Genomic DNA, 21,723 nt, shown 5'->3' on the forward strand with positions numbered 1-21,723 from the left:
CTAAAGTCAGTGCAAGCAGCTTCTTTCATTTCCTCATGTAATTTTTCCTCTTTTCAATTCGGTGGGACCCTTACGATACAATTAAGGATAAAATTTCAGATGAAATCTGTTTTGATTTGGGGAATTCTAGTATGTGATGTTGTTTGAGAGTTTGGATTTTCTGAAATAAAAGCCGCATTTCCTGTCATAAGTGGATACACATTCTCCCACATCAAGGTTGAAGGTTGTTATTCAAGAATGCTCTCCTGATTGTGTCAACCTTCTTCTTTTGGATGGTTTTTCACAAATAAAAGTTGCACTGAAGTACATAGTTTGTGCTGTTTAAAATACATAATTGTTGAAATCTTGTTCAGAGGATGCGCTCTTCTGCATAATGATAAGTGAGATTGTTTGTAAAACTTCATGTTCGAGTCAGCACTAATCACTCGCTAGCTTTTTTACTGTGAGATGATAGTTTTGTTATATATATAGCGGTTAATCATTGATGATTCGAGCTTACACTAAAATTTTACATGATCGTCCTCACGAGACCTTATCCTTAACACTCTGCCTACTTTGTTTGACCAGAGTCTCATACAGCAGACTGCCAAGTTTGACTCAAGTCACATTCTCTTCACAAGACACACAGAGAGCATTAAGTCTATTTTTCATACACACATACACAATAGTGATGTGTGCATCGCATTTTACTGTGTGCACACAAAGCTTCTCTTTATAATAAAAGCTATTGTGAGCTGAATTAAGCATTTAGTCCATGCAAAACCCCTCTTCAGGTTGCACCTTGAAATTAAAGTGGCACAGGAGTGATTCCGTCCATGGCAGGCAAAGAGTTAATATTAAACTTGAGAACAAGATTCTGACTCGATGATTAAACCATGGAGCCGGGGGAGCATTTGATGAAAGAACTTGTCAGACGTTTTATCTGACACTTACCATAGTAACTATAATTCTCAGCCCATCAATATCAAGGATAAAAAATGTTGATGAAACACTCCCCAAAAGTGTTTTGATGATCCCAGTATTCCCAAGTCTAGGGCACATTGGGAACTATTTTGACTTTGTTGATTCTTCTGTTCTCTTTACTCAAATTAAGAGTGGGGATCCCCCACAGCTCATGGACAGAATGCAAATTAGACCATAAGAAACCTTTTGGTCATGAGCATTGATGGTTTTAACAATTAGTCAAGAATATCTTGATCAAGCAAAATTTGTGATTTACTTGTATGTATTAAATTTCTCTTGGAAGAAGAACACAATATGATAAAAAGAATGATTTTTTTTTCCTTTTTTTCCGAGTATGGCAGTCATAAAAGAAATACACTTTAAAAGCTTTGGTGGTGATGGCAACACCAGTAAGTCATTTGGGAGACAGCTCCTTTGGGTGTTAACAATTAACCATGGAGTTAACACCAAATAGTGTCGATATAAGAAAGATAATACACAAACAGGTGTTAAAATGGCACTATGTATTTATACTGCCATATTTATGCTTGGTGTTTACCTATTCTATTACTTTGATGACTGGTGTAATTTACTATCAATTACTGGGATATACTCATTTGATTTGCTAGTTCATGTAGTTTAACACTGTTGCTGTTTTTCAGTGTACAGAAGTTATTCATCAATCCTTTCACTTTATTCTGTTTTGTCTGACATGTCAGGTAAGGTAAGGGGAGACGGTTTGACTGGAAGGGATTGATTCTCTCTCGTCTGTCTTCATTTCAAATAGTTGACATTGTCTGAGAAATGTTGGGTTATATTACCTCTGGAAAGAAAGATTGATTGCGCGAGATGGATCAGGGGAAGGGAGTGAAATAGGGAAGGGAATGAAAAAATGGAGACAGGGGTTGATGAGAGTGACTCTTAGGTTGGAAGTGATTTAGCTCACCCTTAGCCTTAATATTGTGGAGGTTCAAATCCCAGCCATGATGTGAATTTCCTTTCTGGAGAATACTCATCTACATTGTGCTGCACTCGACCCAGCTGAAGTAATGGGTATCTTGTAGGAATATTTATGCGTTGAAGTCACTGTGTGCCATGGGATGGTCAGTTGGTGAAAGCATGACTAATCGTGCCTGGATCCATGGGGGCAGAAGGTGCAGGCGTGCCCTGGAAGTTTTGAAAAAAAGAATGGCACACCCTGCCACTTGCATATCAATTACTGCTCATTAGTAAGTAATGACCTTTTATTAGGGGGGCTTGTCAAATTTTTGTGCGACGAAAAGCACCCCCGTCATTGTGCGTGGTAATGATAATAACATTGTCTTTTACACTATATTGATTACATGATAAGTATCTGTTACATACAAACTTTACTATTTTATGAACGACTTCCAAAAGTGGTATTCAAAGACACTCAAATATTCAAACAAATTTATTTGTTAAAGGGGGAGTTCACCCTGAGTGTATTGTAAAAACAGCTGTAAAAATGATAAAGCAAAATATTGTCAAAGGTTTGAGGGAAGTCAATCAAAGATATTTTGAAAAGTTATTACAATTTAATTTGTTTGATTTCTGACATTGTACACGAACAGCTGCCCATGTATTATGAATTCAAGAAAATCAATGAAATGCAATTTTCTCAAAAAATTGAAAATTGGTTATTATCATACTTGCAGATATCAACAGACACATTTCACACCTGTTCCTGAAGGAAGAAAATTTGTAGTCATCATGAACCATGAAAACATTGAAATTTGTGTATTTGATATTACATGACGTTTGGGGCAGCTGCTCGTATATGACGTCACAAATCATAAACTCAGAATTCTAATAATATTGTTTTCTTTGATGGATTTTCCTCAAACTTCACCAATATTTTTTATCAATTTGTCAGTTATTTTTATGTCAAACTTCTCATCATGGTGAACTTTACCTTTAACCAGTCAAAGTAACAGACACACATTCGGTATTTGAAATTGATTTTTGTCTCACCTGCGAAGGAAAGTGAGACTATAGGCGCCGCTTTTCCGACGGCGGCGGCGGCGGCGTCAACATCAAATCTTAACCTGAGGTTAAGTTTTTGAAATGACATCATAACTTAGAAAGTATATGGACCTAGTTAATAAAACTTGGCCATAAGGTTAATCAAGTATTACTGAACATCCTTTTAGAGCTTCATGTCACATGACCAAGGTCAAAGGTCATTTAGGGTCAATGAACTTAGACCATGTTGGAGGAATCAACATCGAAATCTTAACCTGAGGTTAAGTTTTTGAAATGTCATCATAACTTAGAAAATATATGGACCTAGTTCATGAAACTTGGACATAAGGTTAATCAAGTATCACTGAACATCCTGCATGAATTTCACGTCACATGACCAAGGTCAAAGGTCATTTAGGGTCAATGAACTTTGGCCGAATTGGGGATATCTGTTGAATTCCCATCATAACTTTAAAAGTTTATGGATCTGATTCATGAAACTTGGACATAATAGTAATCAAGCATCACTGAACATTTTGTGCAAGTTTCAGGTCTCATGATTAAGGTCAAAGGTCATTTAGGGTCAATGAACTTTGGCCGAATCGGGGTATCTTTTGATTTACCATCATAACTTTGAAAGTTTATTGGTCTAGTTCATTAAACCTGGACATTAGAGTAATCAAGTATCACTGAACATCCTGTGCGCGTTTCAGATCACATGTCCAAGGTCAAAGGTCAATGAACTTTGGCCGAATTGGGTGTATCTGTTGAATTACCATCATAACTTTGAAAGTTTATGGATCTGATTCATGAAACTTGTACATAAGAGTAATCAAGTATCACTGAACATCCTGTTCGAGTTTCAGGTCACATGATCAAGGTCAAAGGTCATGTAAGGTCAATGAACTTTGTCCATGTTGGTTTTTTTTTGTTGAATAACCTGTAAGTTTATTGGTCTAGTTCATAAAAAGTGGACATAAGAGTAACCATGTATCACTGAACATCTTGTGCGAGTTAGAGTAGTATTCAAAGTCAGCACTGCTGCTATATTGAACCGCCTGATGCAGGTGAGACGGCCAGAGGCATTCCACTTGTTGCATTAGATTTTAAAAGTCAACACTTTGTGCAATGGGCCCCTAATTGCTTAAGTTAGCAACAAAGAAGCCATCTCCCATTAACGGTCAAGTCCAGCCCAGAAAACTGTTGATTTTATAAATAGAGAAAACTCAAACTAGCATTGTGCTGAAAATTTCATCAAAATTGAATGTAAAATAAGAAATTTTAATTTTTTGATATTTTTGACAAAACAGTGAGTGATATGCACAACTTGGTGATATGCAAATGAGACAATCAATGATGTCCCTCACTATTTATTTTGTTTTTTGTAACAGATTTGACAATAAGGACAATTTTGGAAGAACCAAATAGTATTAAACAATGCAAATTCCACATGTTAAGGGAGAGATAAATCATTGTTTCACATGCCAATAAAGAGAAAATTAGAATACTTCATCTAATAAAATACAAAAGAAATATTGAGTGGATGAAATCATCAGTCTCCTCATTTGCATACCAACGAGGATGTGTATATAATTGTTTGTGAAATTAAACGAAACTCACAAATGTCATAACTTTCTTATTTTACATCCGATTTTGCTGAAATTTTCAGTGTTACTCTTCTTGGATTTTTCTCTTTTTATTCAAATTAACTTTTTGTTGGGGTGGACTTTTCCTTTAAATGGTCACAATTTAGTTTGCTTTTGGAGTTGTTCCAAAGGCAATTTTGGGTTTGACTACAATATTTTTGTTGGAAAGGTCAGGTGATAGGGTTTTCTCTCGTAGGAAATAAAAGGTTGCTTGGAGAGGATTCAATCCCAAAACACTGAAATTACAGTTTGTGGCGCCATAGAGCCCCCTTGCAGTGTTTTGAAATGATGAAAATTGTATTTTTGTTTTCTCATTCAATCTTGTTCTGGTTGTTTTAGTAGCTTGTCTTTCTCTCCTCCTCTCTATCTTATCTGACCCCCTCTCTCTCCCCCCATTTCATTTGTCCTGCATGTATATGTACATATTTTGGGAATATCTACCTTTCTATATTCATTTCTTTTTTGTCTCATTTCTTTCTGTCAAAATAATGTAGGTCCTACTCTTTCCTCTAGCCCCTCATGATTAATATTGGCTATTTTACTGTTCATCTTTGTCTTTCTTGCTAATCTTTATTCTTTTTCTCTTTTTATTCCTTTATCTTCGTTTTTTATGCTTCTTTTTTCTCCCTTTCTTATCACCTCTACCAATTTTCCTGATTCTATTTTTTTTATTTTCTGTTCTTTTTTTTGTTTGTGTCTCATTTCTCTCTATCATTCTGTACCTCCTCTGTCTTTCACCGTCTCTTCTTGCTTTATTCTTCCTTTCATTTTCTTGTTCTTTATATCTCTTTGCATTCTTTCTCTTCCTAAACACATGTCTCTCTCTTTCCTTCTTTTCTGTCATCTTCTTATTTTCCTTTGTGTTTCTCAATTTCCTTCTGTTTCTCTCTCCCCTCTCCTTCATTCAATCCATCAACCCTTCCCTCCATCTCCTCTCTTCTCATATCATCGTCTGAAAGTTTACTGGCCAGGAGCACACTCCTATTCCCAGAATCCCTTGCGTGCATTAATGCCCGTTCTTCTTCACGTAGCGTTCTTCCACAATGACCCAGACATTTTGCAAATGGTCCACTATTGAATTAAAGAGGGCATATTTATCTTGCCTGTTGACCCTCTTTGTGTAGTTCAAAAATGAATTAATTGGGAGCCTCTAAATCTTGATCAAATGGCATTGAAACTGAAGCGAAGGCCTATGTATGTTACGTCACTTGGGCGAAGTTGTGTATCCATGCTCACTAATATTTACTGGTTTAAGTTTGCACCCAAAATGCAACACTATACACTGAATTGTAAAATATATATGCAACATGCTCTTCAAAACTTATTTGTTTTATTTTTTATGTTTTATTAAGAGATAACAGAATTTTTGTGTGATCTCTCTTTTACAAGGATCCGTTCCTAGACAAGTGTGAACTCTTCGTGCCCAAGGAACCTTAAGTTATAAACTATGAATGGTGAATGCTGAATTTGGGCATGACAAAATGTTTAGAAGACAATTGTAATATTCAAAATAAATATCTTCTCTTGTCTAGAAAACCAAAGAATTGGGAAGGATCCATTCTGATAGTACATAAAATTGTAGCAAATTAGAAATGAAAACAAACAGATCAAGATGAAAGCTCGTTTATAATATTTTTCAAAATGGTTTGTGATGATGCATGACATTGGATCAAGGAAGTATTTGGCCTCATTGGAAGGGTGATCAATTTTTCTTAAGCTTTTGCATACAAGATATCTGTATAGCAGTAACAATTGACCCACAGGCTTTTGAAAATCTTTATTAAAAAGCTCCCTCTCTCTTCCTCTTGTAAATTCATATTTCTGTTGGTCATTTTTGAAGTTAGATTCTAATGTATGCTTGTGGGCTATCGCTATATGGCAATATTATTGAGTGAGGGCTATTGATGGTATGGAGATGAATAAATGTCACATAAATCACGAAACCAATCTTTCATTGTCAAGGCAAATCCTCAAGACATGCTCTAGCAAGTTGTTTTGTTATCAAGCACGCATTTGTCACGTTATGTAGGAAGTATTGTATAGATGGCCCAAAGATGGCAATTAATCTTCTGCTGTAAGATGTAATTTTTGATGTTGGATATACATGATTTTTCTTTTTAATTTGCTCATTTTACCTCTTTGATTTTAGGAAATGATGCGCTTTCAGTGAAACAAAATGACATACCTCTTTCAGAGTAGTTGATATAAAACTAGACTCATGATGATGATCATGATCATGAAGATGATGATGGTGATGATGATGGTGATGACGACGACGATGATGATGGTGATGATGATGATGGTGATGATGGTGATGATTTTGACGACGACGATGATGATGATGGTGCTAATGGTGATTATGATAATGTTGATGGTGGTGGAGATGATAATGATAATAATGATGTTGATTTGGGGTGATGTTGATGGTGATGGAGGTGATGATGATGATGATTGCTACACTGTAAAAACTGTGGTGTTAAAACTGACACCAATTGGTGTTAATAGAGGACCACACCCTGAGGTGTTAAAATAACAACCTAGAGATTGAACATAACACCAAAGAGTGTAGATGTAACAACCATAGGTGTTGCAATAACACCTATAGGTGTAAAACTAACACCACCAATTTAACACTGGTGTAAAAAAACTGGTGTGGTCCTCTATGTACACCGGTTAACACCACAGTTTTTGCTGTGTATAATTATAAGAAGTATAACAATAGCAACCATGATAACAATATATTTTTTTCCAATCAAGAAGTCATCCCCTCTCACTACTCATTCCTTATAAATTCATAATTCCCCTCATAACTTCATGCTTACCATAGTGAAATCAATATCTTTTATGCGGTAGAAAAGGACAAGAAATGCTGAAGCATTTCCAAGTTTGATACAATGTTTGATTTACAGTGTACGCACCTATCAAATACACCTGTTATGTGTGTGTACTCCTCATACATTGATATGTAAACATGGCCCCACCTGTTCCCAACATTGCTGTGTGTGAAAAGAGTCATATTTCTATAGATGTGTTCAGACTGCCTAGATTTTCCAAGAATGCCACATATTTTCTGATTTGGAGAATAGCCTGGATCTACCTTTTGTCCACGGTTTTTCAGAAAAAGTGGGGAGGGGGGGCTGTCCATGCAAAAAATCACAATTATATGGTCTTTTTTACGTTTTTGTACACGATTTTCAGAAAAAGTGTGGGGGGGGGCTGACCATGCAAAAAATCACAATCATATGGTTGTTTTTATGTTTTCATACACAGTTTTCAAAACAGCTCCCCTAGATACTAAGCCCCCCCCCCCCCCGAAGGGGGCTACTTTAGGTCGGTGTGAATGTGGAAAATAATTATCGGGTACAAGTTCTTGTGATTTAGCTTATACCATGGTGATCCAATTGGTCTGAATACGGCTAAAAATGAAAAGGACTTTGAAACCCAGTTAATCCTTTTCACCCAATATTTGTCGAACGCAGATAAATAATTCACACCTGTACTGTATTAATTCTGCGTATCATTGTATTTGAACTTGAAATCAATTATTTGAATTCTATAGAGTCTTTAGATAATAATACTTCTCTTATATAGCGTAAATAAACTGAAAGTTTCTTTATGCACTGTACAATAAAATGAAAGCAAAATACATATAATACAAACAAAGAAAATAGACTTGTGAATTACAGAATTACTTTAATATTTAAACTTACAATTATTACCTATGACATAATTACCCATACTACACATAGTTATGAGTTTCGGAAGAGATGGAATTTGAGTAAAGACTTGAAAGTTGAACAACTGGATGCCTGTAAGATATGTAGGGGTAATTTGTTCCAAAGGATTGGTCCAGCTACAGCAAATGATCTGCTACCATAAAAGCTTGTGTGGGTTTTGGGAATTTGAAGAAATGCTTGTTTGCTTGATCGAAGGTTACAGGGTGGGTTGTAATCATTTAGTAAAATGGAAAAGTATGATGGAGATAAGCCATGCTGAGCTTTAAAAACTAAAGCTAGATCAACTAGATTTACTGTGATATTGTAGAAAATGATTGATTACAGAAATATTCCAAACACACATTGTTGCATTGACTTGTTTTACTACAGGTGTAACAGACAGAGTGTAGTTGTCCTATATCATATAAAAAAGTAATTTTGCCATAGTTTTGATCTCCATTCAAACCAATTACTAGTAACCAACTGACTGCTATTAATTCTTTGATTCCCATATACTTTTTGCACGGAACACTGGTTCTAGTCAGCAATGAGTATTTATTTTGACCTATTATACATGTATAACATGTATATTACATGCCATTGCTTGTTGGAATTGGATGGTCGCTGTACTTAGCCACAATGGAATTCAATTACAGAATTCAGAAGTCAACAGGTACCATAAGTGAAGCAAGGACCAGGGGGCAATATCATAAAGCTGCTCATAAGTTAAGAGGGATTATAAGAATGACTGGTGATCCTTTCTTATGCGCTAAACCATCGCCGATGAATGTACCATTTACAACAAGACGGGATCACCAATCGTTCTTAAAGTCGCTCTTAACTTACAAACAGCTTTGTGAAACACCCACCAGTACTGGCCCAATACTGGTCATAGCTAGGTTCTCTGCCCTGCTGGCTGCTAACAGTAGATGACAGGTTAACATGCTGCTGGTTCCTTCATTTTTGTGATTTCTTTTTTTTTTCCAGATTGAACACACAATCAAATTTATTTGGTAATAGTCAGAATTTTGTTATATTTTTCAACTTCTCAGGCAAGCCTTAATCATAATCTTTTCCTAACTGTATCATTCCTCCAGGACAATCACTGTTTAAGAATCAAGATCTTGGGTGACTGTTATTACTGCGTTTCAGGGCTACCTGACCCAAGGCCAGACCATGGACACTGTTGTGTGGAGATGGGATTGGACATGATAGAAGCAATATCGTAAGTAGACCCCTCCTGCATTCTTTTCTTTTCCCATTAGGTACCTTTCTAAAATGCAGAGCCGCATATGTCCTGTACAAACAAAGGAAGTGTCTTTCCATCTGAAATCTTTACATTTCGTCCTAAAAAAAGCAATGACTTTACAGGAAAGACACAGCATAAGCCTTTTGCAGGAATACTTTAGAAAAGGCATTTGTATTTGTACTTGTTGTTTTTATTTGTCTATCTACTGCTTCTACATTTACTAATTTTGCATCTCCTGGATCTACAACTACTACTAGTACGACCACCAATAGTGCTAGTACTATTACTACTGCTACTATATTATCTACTTTTTCCTCTACTTTAATACTTCGTCTACATCTAATAATTGTATCTACTATATACTACTTCTGCATCTACTACTTCTACATCTACTACTTCTACATCTACTACTTCTACATCTACTACTTCTACATCTACTACTTCTACATCTACTACTTCTACATCTACTACTTCTACATCTACTACTTCTACATCTACTACTTCTACATCTACTACTTCTACATCTACTACTTCTACATCTACTACTTCTACATCTACTACTTCTACATCTACTACTTCTACATCTACTACTTCTACATCTACTACTACATCTACTACTTCTACATCTACTACTTCTACATCTACTACTTCTACATCTACTACTTCTACATCTACTACTTCTACATCTACTACTTTACTTTTATATCTATTACATCTACTCCTGTTACATTCACTACCTCTACATCTAGTATCTTTTCCTAGTCTTTTCTATTCTTCCTTTTAATGCTTCTGCATCTACTGCTTCTAAATTTACTTATCTATTTCTATTTCTACTTCATCCACTAATTCTACATCTGCTACTTCTACATCTACAACATCTGTATTTTTTACATCTTCTACTAATTTGACATCTGCTGCTCCTATATCTACTTGCCATTTGAGTTATTGATGTAAAGAGGAAACAGTTGAATAAAAATGAAATCATAGAGTATGAAAATGAAATTCACATTTAGAGGTTGTATTCCTCCATTCATCCAATGGAATACCATTTGTTTTAAGTAATTTAGTATTTTAAGGGTTGTTTCACGGTTCAAAAGGTCTCTCTGTTCTCATATCAGCTGTTGATCTTTGGTGAGGAGCAGTTCATCTCCTGTACATTTAGGGGCTTCCTTCTATAAATAAACCGCAGGTGCAACCTGTATTGAAGAAGAAACAAGGATATCCTGTCGTATTTTAGGTACATGGAACGTCCTAAATGCATGCTTTGATAAGATTTCTCATTTATCTAAAGATACTTGCTGAATTGGTGCAAATTCTTTATTTTTGCATTTTTGCCTTATTTCGTGACAGAAATGGATAAATAGAATAGTAGCACTTTGGGAGAGTGAGTCAAGTTAGGGACAGAGAGGGAGAATAAGTGTGATGGAAGTGATGGAAACAGGATGAGTAAATAGGGAAAATAATTTTTCTCGCATGAAAACAAATGTATACATTCTTATGATTTTAAGATATACACATATTATCTTCACTCGATATGCATTAGATGAAATCGTCTTCACTTGATATGCATTACAATAAGTGAAATGATAATTTTTTTGTTTGACTTTGAGTCTGTTGATATTAAGTATTTACCAGTTTTTAGCCACATATTCAATGGTTTGCTGGTCATAGATTGAGATTAAAAAAAAGAATTCAATTTCATTTCGGTTTCAAGTGAATTTATATATGACTTACAATATATACAGTTTTATTTGTCATACCTGTTAAAAGAATATTATTTCCCATGAGATAGAAATGGTTGATCTATCAAATTTAAAGAATGTATTTTGTCAGGATGTTCTTGTAAAACAATGAAAATACAACAGCCAGGTGCAGAAATCTGTTTAAAGTCAACCCGACTGCCTGATGCGGTGTGTTTTATCACTTGGAATCTAATAATCTCTCAATTACAAGAATATAGCCATGAGTTTTGAGTGACGATGACAGTAATTCAGAGCCGTCTCCGATAATCTGTCTGAAAATGAGATGCAGTAAAGCGATTACCAGGAGTGTTTCAAGTTCAACAAACGATTGCTGTCTTGAAAAAAGACCCAGTTTCATAAAACTCATTGTCATCGAGACTTACTTGCAATATGCCATGTGAAGTCACATTGAATGTTATCAACTGGGGCATTTTGTGAGAGGATTTGTTGGATGTTAACAATGAGTGTTAGAAAAAATGATAGTTACCATAGTAAAAGTGCCTATTCAGCAAAGCAAATTCAATTTCTCTTTTCTTTCTTACTCATTCCACCTTTTTTGAACATTAAGAGACTCAATCGTAATTTGTGCAGTATAAAAACGGAGTATTATTATTATTACAATTAATAATAATAATAATTATAAGTATTATCATCATTATTACTATTATTATTATTATCATTATTACAATGACAGTTACCATGGAAACAGTCAACTCCTAGTGTTTCTCAGCCAATCAAAATCAAGGAAATGATTCAGATTTGACAAATTGTCAAAAAATATGTGGGGATGAAATACTCGATGAGATCAGATGCAAACTCCGTTGTAACCAGCCACTCCAATAAACCAACAATAAGTTGCTCAAAATGAATTTTGGGATTTTTATTGAGCTTGAAAAGGCATATCCTAAGCTCTAACATAAAACATTTAGCTTAGCAGGTTTGATGAACAATAACCCTAACAAGTACTTGACTGAATGCAGAAGAAAATCGGCAAAGTCTTAGAAAAAAATTATTTCTAGTTGATTTATCAAATCATGACTAGTTAACAGCACATGAATGTATTAAAAGAACCCTGCTGTTCAGCATACCTTATTCATTATTTTATGAACATGTCATTCCAAGCAAATTTGCACTCGAAAAGCAAAAAAGACTGCAATATTTTCTGCATGTTTAAAATTGAATTAGTTTATTTGCCTGTGATGAAAGAATATATTTTCTCAGTTGAGTTTCTCAATGAAAAGAAATTAGTTTCGAATCAAGCATTCACCAGTTTACATGATGGGATTAAGTTCATATGAGTAGACACATTCACAATCTTCAATCGTGTAGAATATTAACTGGTTGTGAAGTATGTCAGCATAAAACTGTAAAGAAATAATTTTTCAATACCCCCCCCCCTTTCTCTCTCCTGAGTTGTGCATGGAAGTATACATGAATCTAGGTATTTTTTCTCTGTGATTTTGAATATCATGATCCCATGGGTTTAAACAGGCTCATAAATTTGAGAATTTGATATTTTAAAGTGTTTTAGTGCCTTTAGTATGTTTCCCAAATGCACAAGTTTTTTTTTTCATATACTCTTTATTCAATATTTCTTTCTACTTTTCCTGTCTAATAAAAAATGTCTCGGTCTGCAGGGGTATGTTGCAATAAAATATTTGCCATCAATTGCAAATTTATGATGCAATTTTACAACTGTTACATCAAATGACAAGTCTACCCCAACGACAAGTTGTTTTGAATAAAGAGAAAAAAGCCAACAAACATAACACTGAAAATTTCATCAAAATCGGATGTAAAATAAAAAAGTTGTGACATTTTAAAACTTTGCTTGATTTCCAACAACAGTAATATGCACATCCTGGTAGGTATGCAAATGAGGAGACTGATGATTTCATCCAATCACTATTTTTTGTATTTTATTACATAAAATATTCTGATTTTCTCCCCCTTGTCGTGTGGTTCAATCAAAATTTACATTATTGTTAATTCTGTAAAGATAGAAATATTGCATAATTCAAACAATAAAAAACAAAAGAAATCATTGACTCTCTCATTTGCATATCACTGATTTGTGCATATAGCTGTTTTGAGAAAAATAAGTGAAACTTTAAAATGATATAAGTTTCTTATTTTACATCCAATGTTGTTGAAATTTTCAGTGTCATGTCTTTTAGATTTCTCTCTATTGCAGAGATGCCAACCCTCCCGATTTCATCGGGAGGCTCCCGAAAATTCATCCCAACTCCCGCCCTTACGATTACCATCCTTATCCTCCCGAAATTACGATTTTTTTGAATTGATCAAATTGGATTGGAAGGACATGTATCGTCTGCTAACTTTAGCATGTAGTTACTCCATTACGTTCGCTGCTACTAAATTCTGTGTGTTAAAGGTAGACAAATAAGGAGCAGCGAAAAGCTGGTGCATGTGATATGCCCAACGGGAATCCACTGTGCACCAGGCCGGTAGGCCCGGCTAGCTTCGCGAGGCGTGTGCGCTTGCGGCCACTGGATTTGTCGAGTCGTGCGGTGGAATATCGGTGTGTGATTTTGGCGTATTGATGGGTTGATATTGACACGAAATGGCGGAAAATCAACAAAAGAAGACCAAGAAATGGTCTCAGAAGTATAAGACTGAATACAGTCTCCAGTACCTGTGTATTCGGAAGTCGGAAAGAGGAATTTACCATGCATTTTGCGCAACTCGCAGCGTGGACATTTCAGTTGAGTACGGAGGTCGTGATGATATTCGGAAGCACCGTTCGGGAGCCGGAGCAAACGGCATAGGCCTACGGACATACGAAGACAAGATCTTCGAGCTCCACTAGTACCCTGTTGACTTTATTTCACCAAGCAAGGGACCTTTACTGGATTTATAGTGGAACATAACCTACCTATAGCCGATAGTGATAATTCCTCCTTATTAATTATTATTGTTGAACAGGTACTTCTTTTGTCCTTTCATTTTTTTTACATGTAAGAATGCATATTTGATATTTTTTATGTTAAAAAAGTGGGAACAATTTTTATTTGAAAACATGTGAAATGCCCCAAAATAAGGGTCAGATTGCACCAGAGAGCATCTAGAAACCCAGAGCTTCCAGGGCCCTAAGGCGGGCCCTGGACCCCGGCCGCAAGGGTCGAGCGCTCCGCGCTCGAGATGTGCGCTACGCGCACATAATTTGGTGGCAGTTGCAAATCCTCCCTAATTCTGATTTCCAAAAGTTGGCATCTCTGCTATTGATTAAAGTCAACATTTCTCTTGGGTAGACTAGATCTTTAATTGTTACTGAAGCAAAACAATTTTTACTTCTTGTTATGAGAAACTGACCAGCAATTGAGTGCAAATTTGCAATTGATTTCCCAAACTTATGATTGATCTTGGACTTTACATTGCCTTGCAATCAGTTGCACATTTTTTCAATAATAATAATGCTTATATAATCTACGGCGCTTTTCCCTAAGGCCCAAAGTGCTTACAATGAAAATACTAAAAATAAATTATATAATGCTAAAACTATGAAACTACAAATTATGAAAGAGATGGGTTTGGCAATGCCCCATTGAATTCATTACTTTGCAATGACATATTCCATCAAGATACACATTTTGATTGCACAATTTCATTTCACATTAAATTGGATATTCATGTCGGTGTCACGTGACTTATTCTAAAGGCCTCTTAGAAAAGAAGATGCACTTCTTTTAAAGTGCAAGGACATAGACTTCATTATTTAGTACCTCTTGCCCTTTTATAGAGCGAGCTATGAATAGAATATTTGATTGGAATATATTGAGGGTAATAGTTTGTGGGATGTTGATAGTATTCTGATGTACAATAGTCCCATGTATACCCAGATTTGTTTGTAAACAAGGATATCAGAGAATCATTTAATAATGTTTATTTGTTTTTTCTGTATATTAGCTCCCAGGGTCATAACCGTATATTAGTATTTGTTGGTGCATGTATCTATCCATTCAAATAATGCATACAATTTTGATTTAGTCCCGTTCTATGTTTGTCAACAAGGATATTTGAGAATGATTTGATGCTTATTTTTTAACTTCCAAAAGAACGACACGATACTAAATAGAAGACAAAAATAAGGTATACAACATAACATTTTAATAAACGGAGCATGTTTCGAGGTGTCGCACCTCATCGTCAGCCTGAAAATTATAAACAGAGTCATTGGTATTTCTACAGTAAGGATGTCAAGTAAAATTTAAAGAATGTAGTTACATAAGATTACAAGGTGTGAATTCAATTGTTAAAAGGAGGGAAGTAAAAATTTTACAGTGTCTATGGATTTATCAGATAGGGGTGGGTTAAATTAAATGGATAACATTATTTGGTAATTGTACACCTGTTGGTTTAGTAGAGGTTGTTTCCATTTGATGAAAAGCCCTTCTTTTATTTTTAGTTGAAAATCTGTTTGAGCAATATCGAGAATTTTTTAACAGTGGGTATTGCATTCTAACAAGCATTGGGGTGATGATTGCAGGTGTTTCCAGATATGGGAGTTTTTTTCCTTCCCTAGGTGCTCCTGTACTCGTGTCTTATAATGACGCTTGGTTTGACGAATATAGCGAGCTTTACATCTCGCACATGTAAATTGGTATGACATGAGCACGAAGCTCCTGGGGAATGGAATCTTTTACAGAATGTATAGAACTGAGCTTGAAAGATGAGAAAGAAAAAGTAATATGAAGATCTTGGCAATATTGTTTAACCATAATGTTGATTCTCTTTTCAAGTTCCTTTGATGCTTTACCAATATAAGGTAACTTTAAAAATATTGTAGTCTTTTTTTTACCATTGTTTGGGTTTTGGATGTTTTGAAGGTATTGGTTCAACGACATTTCGATCAACCAACCTTGGTACATATTTATTTTCTTCTTTATAATTGGCTTTCAGTGTTATGATAAAGTCTGGGTATTTATTTGTATTTAGCGATTGGTATGAGACTTAAAGATAAGATTTAGACCCATATACAGTACATGCCAAGTTGTTTTTAAACAAGGATATTATTAGAGAATAATTCAGTGTTTATTGATATTCTTATTTTCAGTCTGCTTCCAGGGCTAATGACCCTACAGTCCCATGTATTGCACTTTCCCTTTACTCACTTTGATATTATGCTTGTTTGCTACATTTTATGTATGTAATGCATAATAGTCCCATGTATATTCAGATTTGTTTGTAAACGACTTTATCAAAGAGAAATTTAAAGTTTGACATAGCTTCATAGGTTTTAGTAAAGTTTTGGTGTAACTATATATCGATTGATAAAAATTAACGTGAAATTAGGGATGAGGATTTTTTTTCTTAATTTCTTTGAATTGCAATAAATAGCCTTAACTCCCATGCATTTAACTTTGTGCTTACCTTACATTGGGATAAAATGCTTGCATACTAAATCTTTCATATGTGTACCTTTTCTTTGGCCCCACGTTCTTTCTGCCGTCTAGATGGACAGGCACACACTAAAATAGGCAAGAGACAATATCACTGGGCAGCCTAGTTCTCATGAACCTATTACCGAGTTTACACAGTGACTAGGCTTTGGGGTTTAATGCATGAGCCATGCTGAACACCTCAATTTCATGCCGTGTAAACGCGATCAGTGTCATGCATGAGCCGTGTCGAACACAGCTTTGTTATCCACCAAAACCGTAAGTTTCAACCCACGAGCCGAGTCAGACTCGCCTATTTTTTTGTGTGGAAACAAAAAAAGTCTCGAACCCACATTACCTAGGTCAAACAAGGCATATATTTGTGACGTCTATTCTTCTGATCATGATCCGCGTACCATGTCGAACTCACCTCTTTTTTTTCAGTATAATCGCAATCACAGTTGCCCTCTTCGCAGCGTTCGACCCTGTTTTAGGATTCAACACTCGTGCCGAGTCGTGTGTAAACACGGTGTATTTTACCCTGCTGTCTTCAAATGGCACTAAAACACTGTATAACCCAGATACATGTAGGTGTTCCACCAAGATTTTGGTACCTAAGATTCAAAATTGTGTTAGGTAAATAATGCATTAGCGCATTAGTTAGATTGTGCTCATTCTATCATGGAGTGGTTATTGACAATACACATTACAATGAGGAGCATTGTGGCCCAGTGGATTAGTCTTCGGACTTTGAAACAGAGGGTCGTGGGTTCGAATCCCAGCCATGGCGTAATTTCCTTCAGCAAGAAACTGATCCACAATGTGCTGCACTCAACCCAGGTGAGGTAAATTGGTACCGGTAGGAAGTAATTCCTCAAGAAGCTGTGTGCGCTATGAACGCCTATAGCTTAGCCGGGTAATATAGGAGAGCCTTGAGAACCTAACAAGGTGGATATGTGCCCAATATAAATATCCTATATTATTATTATCATGTGCGCATAGGTTCTGGAGATATAGTTTTAGCAGGCTGAACTTATGTGAATATTACAGCATTTTATAGCTGTCCATAAATGCATTTAATTATGTAATAGCCTATCAGCAGATATTTCTATGTGGTCTTATTTGCTTTACGCAAAAATTGAATGATAATTATAAACAGGGGGGGCCGTTTCTTAAAGCTGTTTGTAAGTTAAAAGTAACTTTAAGAATGACTGGTGATCCTTTCTTGTGGACTGTGCTAAATGATATTCATCATTAAATGTTCATTGGTGATTATTTTGCGCGTAAGAAAGGGTCACCAGTCATTCTTAAAGTCACTCTGAACTTACAAACAGCTTTATGAAATGGCACCCAGGATTGTTAACATGAATATTCTCTCGGTTTTATAATGCATGGAAATCATATTACTTCTGATTTTGTTTTTTTATATTGAAAACTGATACCAGGATCACCAAACGCAATAGGTAAACCTGATTTTTTTTTAACCATTAACTTGTCTCACAGTTTCATGCGAATGTGAAGTGGGCTATCTTCTGCCGAACCGGATTCCCATCCTGTAATTTCATTTAGACAGATTTGGGGAGCAATGATGCTGTTATATCTGACAGATATATTCAAGGGAATCGATGTTAACCCTATCAAGACCACAGGTGGCATATACCATTAGATGAGAGCCAAAAGGTCATTAAATCTTATTCTCCATTCGCATCTAACTACCTTATTGCTCTTGCAAGTGATACATGCTCATCCCCCGTGATATTGCACTCGTAATGTAATAATGTAGAGAACGAAAAAGAGACCGATATCGAGAATTATCCTAAAAAGTAAAAAAAAATCGAAAGAACTTAATTCATTTGATATTGATTTTAGGAAACATGAATGAAGTTTATTCCAGACGATATGGACTTGTGCCCTACCATAAAATATCAAAATTGAAAAAAGAATAAATAGCTACATGAATAAAGATGGAGCAAGAGTGCAATATCTTTTAGAGATGAGATGCCGTGGCCGAGTGGTCTAAGGCGCCTGGCTATACGCGGAAAGTCCGGGGTTCGATCCCCGGCCGCGGCACCTTTGTCCGTGAGAAAGGCATTTAATCTACAATGCTCTTTTATCTTGCTTTCAAATAAATGGAAATGCTATATGCATTATTGGTTACTAGGTGTGTACTTTTTGTTTAAAAAAAAGACACAGAAAAATGAAAACCCCTAATTCTATTCCATGATTTCAGCTAAATGTTCTATGTTATATTTTTGGTGTTTAGGTGTGATCATCATCATCATTATCATCATCATCAGTTACATATTTATTACATTTTTATTCACATAAAAAACAAAGGTTGTGTTTGCAGCACATGATACAAAGAAGGTTATTGGGGACATTGTTTCCAAGTAATTCAGAACTGATAGGCATTTATTCTACCTACTCATAAACCAGATAGACAAACAAGCTGATGTAAGGGATCATTAAATTGCTCATTACAGGGTTTAAACCGGTTTCTAGCTCCCCAGGAAGAATGCCCTTGTGTGATGATAGCACAGTATCTTCATGGCTTAATTAGGATGAGGAAAGGATAAAGGAGAACAGATGGGGAGAGGTGTTGATGATAGTTAAGATGAAGGAGAAATGTTTAGGGGCAAGCAAGATAATCAAAACAAGTATCTTCTTACCATTATACCAAAAAAGAAGAAAGAAGAATGGTTGCGCCACTTTAGAATACTGTAGTGTAAGATAATGATTATGATAATTGCATTTTTGCATAGCACGTTTCACATTGGAACAGCATCACTCACTAAACCAGGACTTGGTTATGTATATATCGTCAAGTACGGTACTCTAAAAAGAGTTCAATCATATATGCATGCTTTTTACAAAGGGTGCTCAATTCCTGCTTGAATGAGGTGCAATAATACAAGAAATCTGCATAATCTATGGTTTTCTACCTTCGTCCGATTGAAACCTCTTTTGACGATACAGACCTTTTCATTTAAAAGCCAGCTTGGACAGGGTTAAAAGGAGACACACTCAAGTAAGGTATTGTGTCAGGGTTTGAGAGAATGATAATGCACTTGAAAGCCATCTGAGGGATGGTGAAAAGTGGGGCAAAGACGCCGGGCTTTGTAGTAAACAAACACCCCTGAAGAATGCCAAGCCGGGATATAAGGAGAGAATGTTAAACGTTTTAGATAGGTGCGGGGGCTGACTAGTTTTCATGCAAGATATAGGTGTAGAGAGAATGGAAGAGGGGGGAGAAGAAGGGCTCCAAAGCTTTAATCAGGACAAATGTTTGAATAATGGCTGGAAGGGATCATATTGATGTGAATGTGATAAAAGGATTGAATGACCATCTAATAGTTTTATTCAAAGAAAAAGAGGGAATTTGTAGCTTTTCCAATCCTTCTTGACTCCTCAAGAGTGACGTTGGTCAATAATGATTAGTTGAAGAGTGATTTCTGGAAAGGAGTTAATTTCTCAGTTTTCACTCACTTAAGATTGATTTCATGGATCTGGAACAAGGTCCCAATTCATTAAAAAAAATATATATTAAATGCACAATTTTATAACAAGTTTACTATCAGCCAATCAAATTGAATGATTTTAGTAGCTTTAAAGTTTTCTTGCAAAGTTGTTACTATAATAGGTTTTATGAAACAGGCACAAAGATAGATATGGGTCAACTGCAACACTCCTGAGTAATAAAATGAGTTGAGACGGTGTGTGCAGAAAGAATGAGAAATTGTTGGAAAGGATCATTTGTTTTAGATTATATTCATTTGTTTATGGGTGCTCATTGAAAAAAGAATGAATTTTAATTCTCAAAAAATTTTCACTTTTATAAGCATGCAGTCTGGGAGTATTTTTTTTCAATCTCAATTTGAGCATATGATTAGAAAGAAAAGTCTCACTTGTATTGGTACATGAAATTTTAAGAATATTTATCTTTAAATCAACCTCAATGTAAAGCTAGAACATTTGTTAGTGCATACTATTTCGCATCAAATTCAGAGCTACAAGGTGATGGGGGCCTGGTGCCCTTCTTTTTGCTGTTCTGTCACGGAACTCGGTTCACTACTCTCCCTGCAATTTAAGGGCATTAGCCCCTATAATCGGCAGCCAATCAGGCCAAGCGAGTGATGACACAACACGTTTCAAATGTTTACAATGTATACAAAATGTGCACGTACTAAAACATTCATGTGATTAATGTTTCCCACCACTTTCCAGCTTTTCCCACTGAGGACCATTACTCTTTTTTCAAAACTCCTTGGATACATTCTTAAGATCAAGGAAGAATCAGGCCATCGATAAAACCTGGTTAATGGGTTGTCAATGGGAGGGTATTTAGTGACATTCATTACAGCATCCATAAAAACTAGAACAGGAATACAAGACTAGCACTTAACCTCTAGGGCGACTTGTTTGAATAGGAGAAAAGAATGTTCTAGTTTCTTACGTCATCTGTATATGGAGACAGCTTCATGTATAGGCCTAGAGACTGAGTGTTTGATCAATGTAGAAAGGGGTTTTGATGTCAAGTAGCTAATGACATATTGAGGCGATGAATGAGAGATTGTGGGAAAAGGGTTTCCAAATATTGTGGGAGGGATAGGGGGTGGGGTAATAAGAGGGCAGGAGCATGAGGGGGTGTAGAGAGGGAGGGGTTGTAGAGAGATGAATGGATCGAGGGAGTGAGGGAAAGGGAGGGGAGGAGAGGCACAGAGAGAAAGGGACAGGGAAAAGAAATAGAGTTAGAGATACAGAAAGAGGAAGAGAGAGAGAGAGATACAGACAAAAGGAGGAATCGTATATTAGATATATAATAATTAGATATTAGATTAATGAAGCAAATAACTGGATGAGTGATTTAATCCAAGGATCATTAAAATTGAGTTTGTGGGACATGGAAGAAAGGAATAAAAAGGAAAGACATAAAAAGGAAAGAAACTATGATAAAGGAGAAAGTCAAGAGAGGAGAGTGAGAGGGTTAAAGAGAAAGAAATGGGGCTTATCAACCCTGATGCATCACTTGGAGATTGTCAAGCTCCT

The 21,723-nt window shown here is 35.8% G+C and overlaps 1 protein-coding gene across 1 annotated transcript in view; it reads left to right on the forward strand.

Annotated features, from left to right (window-relative positions):
• Positions 1-21,723, forward strand: part of LOC121426119 (adenylate cyclase type 5-like) — a 124,119-nt gene that overhangs the window by 67,008 nt on the left and 35,388 nt on the right. Inside the window, exon 4 of the mRNA XM_041622287.1 lies at positions 9,385-9,512. Within this exon, the coding sequence (XP_041478221.1) occupies positions 9,385-9,512 (128 nt within the window). The remainder of the gene's footprint in view (positions 1-9,384; positions 9,513-21,723) is intronic.

The sequence above is a fragment of the Lytechinus variegatus genome, chromosome 13 (genome assembly GCF_018143015.1).
Source record: "Lytechinus variegatus isolate NC3 chromosome 13, Lvar_3.0, whole genome shotgun sequence".
Lineage (NCBI taxonomy): Eukaryota > Metazoa > Echinodermata > Echinoidea > Temnopleuroida > Toxopneustidae > Lytechinus > Lytechinus variegatus.